The sequence below is a fragment of the Oncorhynchus nerka genome, linkage group LG6, assembly GCF_034236695.1.
Source record: "Oncorhynchus nerka isolate Pitt River linkage group LG6, Oner_Uvic_2.0, whole genome shotgun sequence".
NCBI classification, from domain to species: domain Eukaryota; kingdom Metazoa; phylum Chordata; class Actinopteri; order Salmoniformes; family Salmonidae; genus Oncorhynchus; species Oncorhynchus nerka.
The window spans coordinates 76,164,829-76,182,875 of NC_088401.1; the positions used below are offsets into that span (position 1 = coordinate 76,164,829).

The following is an 18,047-nucleotide window of genomic DNA, read 5'->3' on the forward strand; positions in this document are numbered from 1 at the left end:
ATTCTGTTGTTCTGTTATTATTCTGTTGTTCTGTTGTTATTCTTTTGTTCTGTTAATATTCTGTTCTGTTATTATTCTGTTCTGTTATTATTCTGTTCTGTTATTATTCTGTTCTGTCATTATTCTGTTCTGTCATTATTCTGTTCTGTTATTATTCTGTTCTGTTATTATTCTGTTCTGTTATTATTCTGTTCTGTCATTATTCTGTTCTGTTATTATTCTGTTCTGTTATTATTCTGTTCTGTCATTATTCTGTTCTGTTAGTATTCTGTTTTTTGTTGTCCTCTCTGTGATAGGGGGCAGTATTTTCACGTCCGGATGAGAAGCGTGCCCAAAGTAATATGCCTGCTAGCCAGCTAGCCCCCGAATAGCAGCACTGTAGAAACTATTACACTCAACGGAACGACTTGATTAGTGTAGTGTCAACAACGCAGCCACTGCCAGCTAGCCTACAAAGTCAACAACGCAGCCACTGCCAGCTAGCCTACTTCAGCAGTACTGTATCATTTTAATCATTTTAGTCAATAAGATTCTTGCTACGTAAGCTTAACTTTCTGAACATTCGAGACGTGTAGTCCACTTGTCATTCCAATCTCCTTTGCATTAGCGTAGCCTCTTCTGTAGCCTGTCAACTATGTGTCTGTCTATCCCTGTTCTCTCCTCTCTGCACAGACCATACAAACGCTCCACACCGCGTGGCCGCGGCCACCCTAATCTGGTGGTCCCAGCGCGCACGACCCACGTGGAGTTCCAGGTCTCCGGTAGACTCTGGAACTGCCGATCTGCGGCCAACAAGGCAGAGTTCATCTCAGCCTATGCCTCCCTCCAGTCCCTCGACTTCTTGGCACTGACGGAAACATGGATCACCACAGATAACACTGCTACTCCTACTGCTCTCTCTTCGTCCGCCCACGTGTTCTCGCACACCCCGAGAGCTTCTGGTCAGCGGGGTGGTGGCACCGGGATCCCCATCTCTCCCAAGTGGTCATTCTCTCTTTCTCCCCTTACCCATCTGTCTATCGCCTCCTTTGAATTCCATGCTGTCACAGTTACCAGCCCTTTCAAGCTTAACATCCTTATCATTTATCGCCCTCCAAGTTCCCTCGGAGAGTTCATCAATGAGCTTGATGCCTTGATAAGCTCCTTTCCTGAGGACGGCTCACCTCTCACAGTTCTGGGCGACTTTAACCTCCCCACGTCTACCTTTGACTCATTCCTCTCTGCCTCCTTCTTTCCACTCCTCTCCTCTTTTGACCTCACCCTCTCACCTTCCCCCCTACTCACAAGGCAGGCAATACGCTCGACCTCATCTTTACTAGATGCTGTTCTTCCACTAACCTCATTGCAACTCCCCTCCAAGTCTCCGACCACTACCTTGTATCCTTTTCCCTCTCGCTCTCATCCAACACTTCCCACACTGCCCCTACTCGGATGGTATCGCGCCGTCCCAACCTTCGCTCTCTCTCCCCCGCTACTCTCTCCTCTTCCATCCTATCATCTCTTCCCTCTGCTCAAACCTTCTCCAACCTATCTCCTGATTCTGCCTCCTCAACCCTCCTCTCCTCCCTTTCTGCATCCTTTGACTCTCTATGTCCCCTATCCTCCAGGCCGGCTCGGTCCTCCCCTCCCGCTCCGTGGCTCGACGACTCATTGCGAGCTCACAGAACAGGGCTCCGGGCAGCCGAGCGGAAATGGAGGAAAACTCGCCTCCCTGCGGACCTGGCATCCTTTCACTCCCTCCTCTCTACATTTTCCTCTTCTGTCTCTGCTGCTAAAGCCACTTTCCACCACTCTAAATTCCAAGCATCTGCCTCTAACCCTAGGAAGCTCTTTGCCACCTTCTCCTCCCTCCTGAATCCTCCTCCCCTCCCCCTCCTCCCTCTCTGCAGATGACCTCGTCAACCATTTTGAAAAGAAGGTCGACGACATCCGATCCTCGTTTGCTAAGTCAAACGACACCGCTGGTTCTGCTCACACTGCCCTACCCTGTGCTCTGACCTCTTTCTCCCCTCTCTCTCCAGATGAAATCTCGCGTCTTGTGACGGCCGGCCGCCCAACAACCTGCCCGCTTGACCCTATCCCCTCCTCTCTTCTCCAGACCATTTCCGGAGACCTTCTCCCTTACCTCACCTCGCTCATCAACTCATCCCTGACCGCTGGCTATGTCCCTTCCGTCTTCAAGAGAGCGAGAGTTGCACCCCTTCTGAAAAAACCTACACTCGATCCCTCCGATGTCAACAACTACAGACTGCTCTTCTCTGTATCACGGAGGCGCTCCGCACTGCTAAAGCTAACTCTCTCTCCTCTGCTCTCATCCTTCTAGACCTATCGGCTGCCTTCGATACTGTGAACCATCAGATCCTCCTCTCCACCCTCTCCGAGTTGGGCATCTCCGGCGCGGCCCACGCTTGGATTGCGTCCTACCTGACAGGTCGCTCCTACCAGGTGGCGTGGCGAGAATCTGTCTCCTCACCACGTGCTCTCACCACTGGTGTCCCCCAGGGCTCTGTTCTAGGCCCTCTCCTATTCTCGCTATACACCAAGTCACTTGGCTCTGTCATAACCTCACATGGTCTCTTCTATCATTGCTATGCAGATGACACACAATTAATCTTCTCCTTTCCCCCTTCTGATGACCAGGTGGCGAATTGCATCTCTGCATGTCTGGCAGACATATCAGTGTGGATGACGGATCACCACCTCAAGCTGAACCTCGGCAAGACGGAGCTGCTCTTCCTCCCGGGGAAGGACTGCCCGTTCCATGATCTCGCCATCACGGTTGACAACTCCGTTCCTGTAGGTTCATGCTCTACAACATCCGCAGAGTACGACCCTGCCTCACACAGGAAGTGGCGCAGGTCCTAATCCAGGCACTTGTCATCTCCCGTCTGGATTACTGCAACTCGCTGTTGGCTGGGCTCCCTGCCTGTGCCATTAAACCCCTACAACTCATCCAGAACGCCGCAGCCCGTCTGGTGTTCAACCTTCCCAAGTTCTCTCACGTCACCCCGCTCCTCCGCTCTCTCCACTGGCTTCCAGTTGAAGCTCGCATCCACTACAAGACCATGGTGCTTGCCTACGGAGCTGCGAGGGGAACGGCACCTCAGTACCTCCAGGCTCTGATCAGGCCCTACACCCAAACAAGGGCACTGCGTTCATCCACCTCTGGCCTGCTCGCCTCCCTACCACTGAGGAAGTACAGTTCCCGCTCAGCCCAGTCAAAACTGTTCGCTGCTCTGGCCCCCCAATGGTGGAACAAACTCCCTCACGACGCCAGGACAGCGGAGTCAATCACCACCTTCCGGAGACACCTGAAACCCCACCTCTTTAAGGAATACCTAGGATAGGATAAAGTAATCCCTCTCACCCCCCTTAAAAGATTTAGATGCACTATTGTAAAGTGGCTGTTCCACTGGATGTCATAAGGTGAATGCACCAATTTGTAAGTCGCTCTGGATAAGAGCGTCTGCTAAATGACTTAAATGTAAATGTAAATGTACTCAGGCCCAGAAGCTAGGATATGCATATGAGTAGTAGATTCGGATAGAAAACATTCTGAAGTTTCTAAAAGTGTTTGAATAATGTCTGTGAGTATAACAGAACTGATTTGGCAGGTGAAACCCCAAGCACAATCCATCCAGGGAAAATGTTTTTTGAGGTCAATCTGTTTTCCATTAGTTATCTATGGCAAGCCCATTTTAATAGAAATATGCTTGCAGTTCCTATGGCATCCACTAGATGTGTTTAGAAATTGATTGATGTTTTTCCTTTGAATAATGAAGAAGTAGCCCTTTCCTTTCTGGGAGTATAGCCAAGTGGACTCTTTCGTTTGGGCGCTCGCTCCACTTTCATTTTATCCGCTTTTGAACAGTTTATCCTGTCTTTGATCCATTAGAAGGTATTCTGTTCTGTGTTGTTCTGTTATTATTCTGTTGTTCTGCTATTATTCTGTTATTGTCACGGTTTTCTTTGGGTGAAAGAGAGCCGGACCAAAATGCAGCGTGGTAATTTTCATACATGTTTAATAACGAATAAACACGAAGAATACAAAAACAAGAAACGTAACACGAAAACCAAAACAGCCTATACTGGTGCAAACTAACACAGTAACACAGAGACAGGAACAATCACCCACGAAACACTCAAAGAATATGGCTGCCTAAATATGGTTCCCAATCAGAGACAACCATAAACACCTGCCTCTGATTGAGAACCACTCCAGACAGCCATAGACTATGCTAGAAAACCCCACTAAGCCACAATCCCAATACCTACTAAAACCCCAAGACAAAACACACCACATAAATAAACCCATGTCACACCCTGGCCTGACCAAAATAATAAAGAAAACAGAAAATACTAAGACCAGGGCGTGACAGTTATTCTGTTGTTCTGTTGTTAGTCTGTTGTTCTGTAATTATTCGGTAATTCTGTTCTGTTATTATTCTGTTATTATGTTGTACTGTTATTATTCTGTTTTTATGTTCTGTTGTTATTCTGTTGTTCTTTTATATTTCTGTGTTCCGAGTTATTCTGTTGTTCTGTTTTTCTAAAATATTATTTTGGTCTGTTCTTCTGTCGTTATTCTGATGTTATGTTATTATTCTGTTGTTCTGTGTTTAGGCTATGGGTTCTATTGGGTTTAACACACACTGACTCTAATATAACCTCTCACTGACTAGTTTTACACACACTGACTCTTTTGTAACCCCTCACTGACTCTAGTGTAACACACACGGACTCTAGTTTTACACACACTGACTCTATTATAACCCCTCCCTGACTCTATTGTTACACACACGGACTCTATTGTAACACACACTGACTCTAGTGTTATACACACTGACTCTAGTGTACAACACACACACACCTTGTCCAGCTCAGTCTTTCTGGGCATCATGGGAGAAGTGGGCTCTTCTGGTCCTTTTCCCTGACTAACTTCATGGACCACCTGAGAACACACACACACACACACACACACACACACACACACACACACACACACACACACACACACACACACACACACACACACACACGCACACACACACACACACACACACACACACACACAGATAAGGAAGGGAAAGGGAAAGTATGTGTGTGACAGAATGTGTGTTTGCATAGGCCAAATACAACAGGTTACAGTGAAATGCTTACTTACAGGCTCTAACCAATAGCGCAAGAAAGGTATTAGGTGAACTATAGGCAGGTAAAGAAATAAAACAACAGTAAAAACACAGGCTGTATACAGTAGCGAGGCTATAAAAGTAGCGAGGCTACATACAGACACCAGTTAGTCAGGCTGATTGAGGTAGTATGTAGATATGGTTAAAGTGACTATGCATATATGATGAACAGAGAATAGCAGAAGCGTAAAAAGAGGGGTTGGCGGGTGGTGGGACACAATACAGATAGCCCGGTTAGCCAATGTGCGGGAGCACTGGTTGGTCAGTCCAATTGAGGTAGTATGTACATGAATGTATAGTTAAAGTCACTATGCATATATGATAAACAGAGAGTAGGAGCAGCGTAAAAAATAGGGGTTTGGGGGGTCACACAATGCAAATAGTCCGGGTAGCCATTTAATTGGCTGTTCAGGAGTCTTATGGTTTGGGGGTAAAAACTGTTGAGAAGCCTTTTTGTCCTAGACTTGGCACTCCGGTACCGCTTGCCATGCGGTAGTAGAAAGAACAGTCTATGACTGGGGTGCCTGGGGTCTTTGACAATTTTTAGGGCTTTCCTCTGACACCGCCTGGTGTAGAGGTCCTGGATGGCAGGCAGCTTAGCCCCAGTGATGTGCTGGGCCGTATGCATTAGCCTCTGTAGTGCCTTGCGGTCAGAGGCCGAGCAATTGCCGTACCAGGCAGTGATGCAACCATGCTCTCGATGTTGCAGCTGTAGAAACTTTTGAGGATCTCGGTACCCATGACAAATCTTTTTAGTTTCCTGAGGGGGAATAGGCTTTGTCGTGCCCTCTTCAGGACTGTCTTGGTGTGTTTGGACCACTCTAGTTTGTTGTTGATGTGGACACCAAGGAAGTTGAAGCTCTCAACCTGCTCCACTACAGCCCCGTCGATGAGAATGGGGGCGTGCTCGGTCCTCTTTTTCCTGTAGTCCACGATCATCTCCTTTGTCTTGGTTACATTGAGGGATAGGTTGTTATTCTGGCACCACCCGGCCAGGTTTCTGACCTCCTCCCTATAGGCTGTCTCGTCGTTGTCTGTGATCAGGCCTACCACTGTTGTGTCGTCTGCAAACATCATGATGGTGTTGGAGTCGTGCCTGGCCATGCAGTCGTGGGTGAACTGGGAGTACAGGAGGGGACTGAGCACGCATCCTTGGGGAGCTCCAGTGTTGAGGATCAACATGGCAGATGTGTTGCTACCTACCCTCACCACCTGGGGGCGGCCCACAGGAAGTCCAGGATCCAGTTTTAGAGGGAGGTGTTTAGTCCCAGGATCCTTAGCTTAGTGATGAGGTTTGAGGGCACTAAGGTGTTGAACGCTAAGCTGTAGTCAATGAATAGCATTCTCACATAAGTGATCCTTTTGTCCAGGTGGGAAAGGGCAGTGTGGAGTGCAATAGAGATTGCATCATCTGTGGATCTGTTTGGTTGAGCCATTACCAACCTTTCAAAGCACTTCATGGCTACGAACGTGAGTGCTACGGGTCTGTAGTCATTTAGCAGGTTGCCTAAAGGTGCATGCATTTGTGTGTTGTGTGTGTTTTGTCCTCACCCTGAGCCACCTGTGTGCCTGCTCCCTGCTATGCACAGCCAAGACCAGAGCCTCTCCACTGGGTGGAGTGAACCTCAGCTCATGTCTCTTCCTGCGTCCGTCTTTAGGGGCGTAGACCACAGTGCACTGGAGCAAGGGCAGGTCAAAATATGGGGACACATCCTTAGAGCTCTTATAGCACTGGAGGAGAGAACACAGGGGTTAAGGATTTGTGTGTGTGTGTGTGTGTGTGTGTGTGTGTGTGTGTGTGTGTGTGTGTGTGTGTGTGTGTGTGTGTGTGTGTGTGTGCGTGTGTGTGTGTGTACCTGTAGCCTGTTGTCCCGTATGACAGTCAGTTGCTTAGCCCACTGTCCGAAGCGTTTCTTTCGCAGCAGGAAGGCACAGATCCTACAGTCCCTGGCAGGGAGCATGGAGCTCTCATCACTAGGCCACTGGTGGGTCAGCCTGGACCTTGGCCCTGCTCCCCTTTCCTCTTCATCTTCCTCATACGACTCATAGGAACTACTCAGAGCATCAGAGTCATTGTCTGGGGGGAGCAATACCAAGAAACTACAGTTAGACTGAGACCAATCAGAAGAAACTACAGTTAGTAGTTGGCTTGTCACCTAAAACCCTGACAAACTTTTACAGATGCACAATTGAGAGCATCCTGTCGGGCTGTATCACCGCTTGGTACGGCACCGCCCTCAACAGCAAGGCTCTCCAGAGGGTGGTGTGGTCTGCACAATACATCACCGGGGGCAAACTTCCTGCCTTCCAGGACACCTACAGCTCCCGATGTCACAGGAAGGCCAAAAAGATCATCAAGGACAAGAACCACCTGAGCCACGGCCTGTTCACCCCGCTACCATCCAGAAGGTTGAGGTCAGTACAGGTGCATCAAAACAGGGACAGAGAGACTGAAAAACAGCTTCCATCTCAAGGCCATCAGACTGCTAAACAGCCATCACTAACTCAGAGGCTGCTGCCTACATAGAGACTCACTAGTCACTTTAAACAATGCCACCTTAATAATGTTTACCTATCATACATTACTCATCTCATATGTATCTACTCCATCTTATACTATCCATTGCATCTTGCCTATGCCGTTCGGCCATCGCTCAACCATATATTTACATGGACATATTCTTATTCCATCCCTTTAGATGAGTGTGTATTAGGTAGTTGTTGGGGAACTGTTAGAATACTTGTTAAATATTACTGCACTGTTGGAACTAGAAGCACAAGCATTTCGCTACACTCGCATTAACATCTGCTAACCATGTGTAAGAGATCAATAACATTTGATTTCATTTAGACTGAGACCAATCAGAAGAAACTACAGTTAGACTGAGACCAATCAGAAGAAACTACAGACTGAGACCAATAAACTACAGTTAGACTGAGCCCGATCAGAATAATCTTCAGTTAGACTGAGACCAATCAGAATAAAGCACAGTTAGACTGAGACCAATCAGATTAAACTACAGACTGAGACCAATAAACTACAGTTAGACTGAGCCCAATCAGAAGAATATTCAGTTAGACTGAGACCAATCAGAAGAAACTTCAGTTAGACTGAGACCAATAAACTACAGTTAGACTGAGCCCAATCAGAAGAATCTTCAGTTAGACTGAGACCAATCAGAAGAAACTTCAGTTTGACTGAGACCAATAAACTACAGTTAGACTGAGCCCAATCAGAAGAATCTTCAGTTAGACTGAGACCAAATCAGAAGAAACTTCAGTTAGACTGAGACCAATAAACTACAGTTAGACTGAGCCCAATCAGAAGAATCTTCAGTTAGACTGAGACCAATCAGAAGAAACTTCAGTTTGACTGAGACCAATAAACTACAGTTAGACTGAGACCAATCAGATTAAACTACAGTTAGACTGAGACCAATACACTACAGTTAGACTGAGACCAATCAGAAGAAACTACAGATTAAACTACAGTTAGACTGAGACGAATAAACTACAGTTACACAGAACCCAAACTGGTTGCGCGCGCGTGCGCCATTGTGCATACATGTATTTTGTCCCCCCACACCAAACGTGATCACGACACGCAGGTTAATATATCAAAACAAACTCTGAACCAATTACATTAATTTGGGGACAGGTCGAAAAGCATTAAACATGTATGGCAATTTAGCTAGCTAGCTTGCACTTGCTAGCTAATTTGTCCAATTCAGATAGCTTGCTGATGCTGGCTAATTTGTCATGGGATATGAACATTGAGTGGTTATTTTACCTGAAATGCACAAGGTCCTCTACTCCGACAATTAATCCACATATAAAATGGTCAACCAAATCGTTTCTAATCATCTCTCCTCCTTCCAGGCCTTTTCTTCTCTGGACTTTATAATGCGATTGGCAACTTTCAAAAATGAGGTGCATTACCGCCACTGACCTCGTTCGTCTTTCAGTCACCCACGTGGGTATAACCAATGAGGAGGTGGAACGTGGGTACCTGCATCCATAAACCAATGAGGAGATGGGAGAGGCAGGACATGCAGTTCGATCTGCGTAACAACTAGAACTGACTTCTATTTTAGCCCTTGGCAATGCAGATGCTCGTTGGCGCATGCGGGCAGTATGGGTGCAATAATTGAATAATATAGATTTCTTAATGTATTTTGCAACGCTCGCGCACACGACGTGAGTGGTGTAGTCAGCCTGTTAGACTGAGACCAATAAACTACAGTTAGACTGAGACCAATCAGAGTAAACTACAGTTAGACTGAGACCAATCAGAGTAAACTACAGTTAGAGTGAGACCAATCAGAGTAAACTACAGTTAGAGTGAGACCAATCAGAGTAAACTACAGTTAGACTGAGACCAATCAGAGTAAACTACAGTTAGACTGAGACCAATCAGAGTAAACTACAGTTAGACTGAGGCCAATCAGAGTAAACTACAGTTAGACTGAGACCAATCAGAATTGTAACGATGTGCGCTGAGAGTCAGGAAGAAAGTTCAGGGAGTGAGTGATTTAATAAATAAATACAACGTAATACAAAAATAAGAAACACGAACAATGCGCAGAACTGACACAGAAACAGAAACAATGACGACTGGGGAAGAAGAGTCCAGGTGAGTGTCATTACGCGCAAATGCGCGTAACGCTGGTGACTGAACAAATGACCTAGAGGCCAGAGAGGGAGCACACTTGACAGTACCCCCTCCCCGACGCTCCAGCGAGGCTCCAGCCGCAGGACGCCACAGGACGCCAACCAATATGACGATCCCAGTGATCAGGCGCGGACCGGTCACCTATGCTAAGGCAGGAACCTGTCGGTCCGGCTAAGGCACGGGAGCATGATGACCTAGAGCGCCGACCGGTCGCCTCCGGCTGAGGCGCAGAAACCTGATGAACCGGCTTAGGCATGGGAGCCTATCCAGCTGAGACCTCCCCGGTTGTCTCGGCACGGGAATCTGTTCATCCAGCTTAGGCATGGCAGCCTATCCAAACCACTGAGGCATGGGAGCCTACAAGCCGGCTGAGGCCTCCCAGGTAGCTCTGCTCCAACACCCGGACCCGACATCACCCCCCCAAAAGAAAGAAACACTCCCTGATACTTCCTTTTGTTGAGTCATCATTCTGTTACAATGTGCGCTGAGAGTCGGGAAGCAAGTTCAGGGAGTGAGTGTTTTAATAAATTAAAACAACATACTACAAAAATAAGAAACACAAACAACGCACAGAACTGACACAGAAACAATGACGCCTGGGGAAGAAACCAAAGGGAGTGACATATAAGGGGCAGGTAAACAAGGAGGTGATGGAGTCCAGGTGAGTGTCTGGTGAGAAGTGTGCACCATAAACGAGCAGCCTGGTGACCTAGAGGCCGGAGAGGGAGCACACAAGACAATAATGAACTATAGTTAGACTGAGACCAATAAACTACAGCTAGACTGAGACCAATCAGAATAAACTACAGTTAGACTGAGACCAATAAACTACAGCTAGACTGAGACCAATCAGAAGAAACTACAGTTAGACTGAGACCAATAAACTACAGCTAGACTGAGACCAATCAGAAGAAACTACAGTTAGACTGAGACCAATAAACTACAGCTAGACTGAGACCAATCAGAGGAAGCTACAGTTAGACTGAGACCAATAAACTACAGCTAGACTGAGACCAATCAGAATAAACTACAGTTAGACTGAGACCAATAAACTACAGCTAGACTGAGACCAATCAGAAGAAACAACAGTTAGACTGAGACCAATAAACTACAGCTAGACTGAGACCAATCAGAATAAACTACAGTTAGACTGAGACCAATAAACTACAGCTAGACTGAGACCAATCAGAATAAACTACAGTTAGACTGAGACCAATAAACTACAGCTAGACTGAGACCAATCAGAAGAAACTACAGTTAGACTGAGACCAATAAACTACAGCTAGACTGAGACCAATCAGAATAAACTACAGTTAGACTGAGACCAATAAACTATAGCTAGACTGAGACCAATCAGAATAAACTACAGTTAGACTGAGACCAATAAACTACAGCTAGACTGAGACCAATCAGAAGAAACAACAGTTAGACTGAGACCAATAAACTACAGCTAGACTGAGACCAATCAGAATAAACTACAGTTAGACTGAGACCAATAAACTACAGCTAGACTGAGACCAATCAGAATAAACTACAGTTAGACTGAGACCAATAAACTACAGCTAGACTGAGACCAATCAGAAGAAACTACAGTTAGACTGAGACCAATAAACTACAGCTAGACTGAGACCAATCAGAATAAACTACAGTTAGACTGAGACCAATAAACTATAGCTAGACTGAGACCAATCAGAAGAAGCTACAGTTAGACTGAGTTGTTGTCTGTGTTAAGGGATGAAACTTCTTCAAAATATCTTTAGGAGTGAAATTTTAACACGTTTCTCTCTTTTTTTGTGTGAATGCTCAGAAGTTCACTCTTGATTGTAGAAAAGATACACACACACACACATTCTGTACGTCTGCACGTTTCTGACGAAGAACAGAACGTCAATGTCACCCTGAAAAAGGAGTTGTAACCACACAGACCAGAAGCTATGTACCTGGTCTCGTTGTGGTACTGTAGGATATGTTTTCTACAACGTTTGACTCACAGGAGTTTTTGCGTTGTCGTCCGTTGATGCAGGTAGAAGGAGAGTTGTTGTCTGCATCCTCATAGTAACCATCTTCTATGGAGTTAGGAGGGCTGGAGCTCCCACGTGTGGAGATGTACTCTGGCTGCTTGCCAGGGCTGAGAGGTACTGCCTCTTCATAGTAAGCCTCAGGATGGGGGGTGGTGGGCAGGGGCGGAGGGGTCTCTGATGAGCGGGGGGGAGAGGAGTCTGGACTACTCTATAGGATAGGTAAACACAGATACTGCACTTATATTACCTATCACACACCAACATGTAACCATATATATATATATTTATATATAGATTAATCCCTCGCACGCATGCACACACATACATACACACACCACACAAACATTGTGCAAAGCTAGGTCAGTTGGTAAATATGTGTAGAATGGGACTAGACAGGAGACGCTCCACACCAGCTTGACGGATGAGCTCTGAGAGCACTATGAGGGGATAATCTAACACTATGGGGATCATCTAACACTATGGGGATCATCTAACACCATGGACGATCATCTAACACTATGGAGGATCATCTAACACTATGGAGGATCATCTAACACTATGGAGGATCATCTAACACTATGGAGGATCATCTAACACTATGGAGGATCATCTAACACCGTGGAGGATCATCTAACACCATGGATGATAATCTAACACTATGGGATCATCTAACACCATGGACGATCATCTAACACTATGGAGGATCATCTAACACTATGGAGGATCATCTAACACCGTGGACGATCATCTAACACCGTGGACGATCATCTAACACCGTGGACGATCATCTAACACCGTGGACGATCATCTAACACCGTGGACGATCATCTAACACCATGGAGGATCATCTAACACCATGGAGGATCATCTAACACCGTGGAGGATCATCTAACACCGTGGAGGATCATCTGGAGGATCATCTAACACTATGGAGGATCATCTAACACTATGGAGGATCATCTAACACTATGGGATCATCTAACACCATGGAGGATCATCTAAAACTATGGGGATCATCTAACACTATGGGATCATCTAACACCATGGAGGATCATCTAACACCATGGAGGATCATCTAACACCATGGATGATAATCTAACACTATGGGATCATCTAACACCATGGAGGATCATCTAACACCATGGAGGATCATCTAACACCATGGATGATAATCTAACACTATGGGATCATCTAACACCATGGACGATCATCTAACACTGTGGACGATCATCTAACACCGTGGACGATCATCTAACACCGTGGACGATCATCTAACACCATGGACGATCATCTAACACCATGGACGTTCATCTAACACCGTGGACGATCATCTAACACCATGGACGATCATCTAACACCATGGAGGATCATCTAACACCATGGATGATAATCTAACACTATGGAGGATCATCTAACACCATGGAGGATCATCTAACACTATGGAGGATCATCTAACACCATGGAGGATCATCTAACACCATGGATGATAATCTAACACTATGGAGGATCATCTAACACCATGGAGGATCATCTAACACCATGGATGATAATCTAACACTATGGAGGATCATCTAACACCATGGACGATCATCTAACACCATGGACGATCATCTAACACCGTGGACGATCATCTAACACCATGGAGGATCATCTAACACTATGGGATCATCTAACACCATGGACGATCATCTAACACTGTGGACGATCATCTAACACCGTGGACGATCATCTAACACCGTGGACGATCATCTAACACCATGGACGATCATCTAACACCATGGACGATCATCTAACACCGTGGACGATCATCTAACACCATGGACGATCATCTAACACCATGGAGGATAATCTAACACTATGGAGGATCATCTAACACTATGGGATCATCTAACACTATGGAGGATCATCTAACACTATGGAGGATAATCTAACACTATGGAGGATCATCTAACACTATGGGATCATCTAACACCGTGGAGGATCATCTAACACCATGGAGGATCATCTAACACTATGGGATCATCTAACACCATGGAGGATCATCTAACACTATGGAGGATCATCTAACACCATGGACGATCATCTAACACCATGGAGGATCATCTAACACTATGGAGGATCATCTAACACCATGGACGATCATCTAACACCATGGAGGATCATCTAACACTATGGAGGATCATCTAACACTATGGAGGATCATCTAACACTATGGAGGATCATCTAACACTATAGAGGATCATCTAACACCATGGTTCTGGAGTGGGATCATCTAACACTATGGAGGATCATCTAACACTATGGAGGATCATCTAACACTATGGAGGATCATCTAACACTATGGGATCATCTAACACCATGGAGGATCATCTAACACTATGGGGATCTCTAACACTATGGGATCATCTAACACCATGGAGGATCATCTAACACCATGGAGGATCATCTAACACCATGGATGATAATCTAACACTATGGGATCATCTAACACCATGGAAAATCATCTAACACCGTGGACGATCATCTAACACCGTGGACGATCATCTAACACAGTGGACGATCATCTAACACCGTGGACGATCATCTAACACCATGGACGATCATCTAACACCATGGAGGATCATCTAACACCATGGAGGATCATCTAACACTATGGAGGATCATCTAACACCGTGGAGGATCATCTAACACCGTGGAGGATCATCTAACACTATGGAGGATCATCTAACACTATGGAGGATCATCTAACACTATGGAGGATCATCTAACACTATGGAGGATCATCTAACACTATGGGATCATCTAACACCATGGAGGATCATCTAAAACTATGGGGATCATCTAACACTATGGGATCATCTAACACCATGGAGGATCATCTAACACCATGGAGGATCATCTAACACCATGGATGATAATCTAACACTATGGGATCATCTAACACCATGGAGGATCATCTAACACCATGGAGGATCATCTAACACCATGGATGATAATCTAACACTATGGGATCATCTAACACCATGGACGATCATCTAACACTGTGGACGATCATCTAACACCGTGGACGATCATCTAACACCGTGGACGATCATCTAACACCATGGACGATCATCTAACACCATGGACGATCATCTAACACCGTGGACGATCATCTAACACCATGGACGATCATCTAACACCATGGAGGATCATCTAACACCGTGGAGGATCATCTAACACCGTGGAGGATCATCTAACACCATGGACGATCATCTAACACCATGGATGATAATCTAACACTATGGAGGATCATCTAACACTATGGAGGATCATCTAACACCATGGAGGATCATCTAACACCATGGATGATAATCTAACACTATGGAGGATCATCTAACACCATGGAGGATCATCTAACACTATGGAGGATCATCTAACACCATGGAGGATCATCTAACACCATGGATGATAATCTAACACTATGGAGGATCATCTAACACCATGGAGGATCATCTAACACCATGGATGATAATCTAACACTATGGAGGATCATCTAACACCGTGGAGGATCATCTAACACTATGGAGGATCATCTAACACCATGGAGGATCATCTAACACCATGGATGATAATCTAACACTATGGAGGATCATCTAACACCATGGACGATCATCTAACACCATGGACGATCATCTAACACCGTGGACGATCATCTAACACCATGGAGGATCATCTAACACTATGGGATCATCTAACACCATGGACGATCATCTAACACTGTGGACGATCATCTAACACCGTGGACGATCATCTAACACCGTGGACGATCATCTAACACCATGGACGATCATCTAACACCATGGACGATCATCTAACACCGTGGACGATCATCTAACACCATGGACGATCATCTAACACCATGGAGGATCATCTAACACCGTGGAGGATCATCTAACACCGTGGAGGATCATCTAACACCGTGGAGGATCATCTAACACTATGGAGGATCATCTAACACTATGGAGGATCATCTAACACTATGGAGGATCATCTAACACTATGGGATCATCTAACACCATGGAGGATCATCTAACACTATGGGGATCTCTAACACTATGGGATCATCTAACACCATGGAGGATCATCTAACACCATGGAGGATCATCTAACACCATGGATGATAATCTAACACTATGGGATCATCTAACACCATGGAAAATCATCTAACACCGTGGACGATCATCTAACACCGTGGACGATCATCTAACACAGTGGACGATCATCTAACACCGTGGACGATCATCTAACACCATGGACGATCATCTAACACCATGGAGGATCATCTAACACCATGGAGGATCATCTAACACTATGGAGGATCATCTAACACCATGGAGGATCATCTAACACTATGGAGGATCATCTAACACCATGGAGGATCATCTAACACCATGGAGGATCATCTAACACTATGGGATCATCTAACACCATGGAGTATCATCTAACACCATGGAGTATCATCTAACACCATGGAGGATCATCTAACACCATGGAGGATCATCTAACACCATGGACGATCATCTAACACCATGGAGTATCATCTAACACCATGGAGTATCATCTAACACCATGGAGGATCATCTAACACCATGGGATCATCTAACACCATGGAGGATCATCTAACACCATGGACGATCATCTAACACCATGGAGGATCATCTAACACTATGGGATCATCTAACACCATGGAGTATCATCTAACACCATGGAGTATCATCTAACACCATGGAGGATCATCTAACACCATGGGATCATCTAACACCATGGAGGATCATCTAACACCATGGAGGATCATCTAACACCGTGGAGGATCATCTAACACTATGGGGGATCATCTAACACTATGGAGGATCATCTAACACCATGGAGGATAATCTAACACTATGGAGGATCATCTAACACTATGGGATCATCTAACACTATGGAGGATCATCTAACACTATGGAGGATAATCTAACACTATGGAGGATCATCTAACACTATGGGATCATCTAACACCGTGGAGGATCATCTAACACCATGGAGGATCATCTAACACTATGGGATCATCTAACACCATGGAGGATCATCTAACACTATGGAGGATCATCTAACACCATGGTTCTAACACTATGGAGGATCATCTAACACTATGGAGGATCATCTAACACTATGGAGGATCATCTAACACTATGGAGGATCATCTAACACTATGGAGGATCATCTAACACTATGGAGGATCATCTAACACCATGGAGGATCATCTAACACTATGGAGGATCATCTAACACCATGGAGGATCATCTAACACTATGGGATCATCTAACACTATGGAGGATCATCTAACACTATAGAGGATCATCTAACACCATGGTTCTGGAGTGGGATCATCTAACACTATGGAGGATCATCTAACACTATGGAGGATCATCTAACACTATGGGATCATCTAACACCATGGAGGATCATCTAACACTATGGGGATCTCTAACACTATGGGATCATCTAACACCATGGAGGATCATCTAACACCATGGAGGATCATCTAACACCATGGAGGATCATCTAACACCATGGATGATAATCTAACACTATGGGATCATCTAACACCATGGAAAATCATCTAACACCGTGGACGATCATCTAACACCGTGGACGATCATCTAACACAGTGGACGATCATCTAACACCGTGGACGATCATCTAACACCATGGACGATCATCTAACACAGTGGACGATCATCTAACACCGTGGACGATCATCTAACACCATGGACGATCATCTAACACCATGGAGGATCATCTAACACCATGGAGGATCATCTAACACTATGGAGGATCATCTAACACCATGGAGGATCATCTAACACTATGGAGGATCATCTAACACCATGGAGGATCATCTAACACCATGGAGGATCATCTAACACTATGGGATCATCTAACACCATGGAGTATCATCTAACACCATGGAGTATCATCTAACACCATGGAGGATCATCTAACACCATGGACGATCATCTAACACCATGGAGTATCATCTAACACCATGGAGTATCATCTAACACCATGGAGGATCATCTAACACCATGGGATCATCTAACACCATGGAGGATCATCTAACACCATGGACGATCATCTAAC

The 18,047-nt window shown here is 45.4% G+C and overlaps 1 protein-coding gene across 2 annotated transcripts in view; it reads right to left on the bottom strand.

Annotated features, from left to right (window-relative positions):
• LOC115124950 (actin filament-associated protein 1-like 1) overlaps positions 1-18,047 on the bottom strand; it is a 121,122-nt gene that overhangs the window by 9,605 nt on the left and 93,470 nt on the right. For both annotated transcript variants that reach the window (XM_065019874.1, XM_065019873.1), the window contains exons 5-8: positions 11,853-12,090; positions 7,046-7,266; positions 6,741-6,920; positions 4,871-4,951 (exon numbers count right to left, since the gene is read on the bottom strand). In XM_065019874.1, coding sequence (XP_064875946.1) covers positions 4,871-4,951; positions 6,741-6,920; positions 7,046-7,266; positions 11,853-12,090 — 720 coding nt within the window. The remainder of the gene's footprint in view (positions 1-4,870; positions 4,952-6,740; positions 6,921-7,045; positions 7,267-11,852; positions 12,091-18,047) is intronic.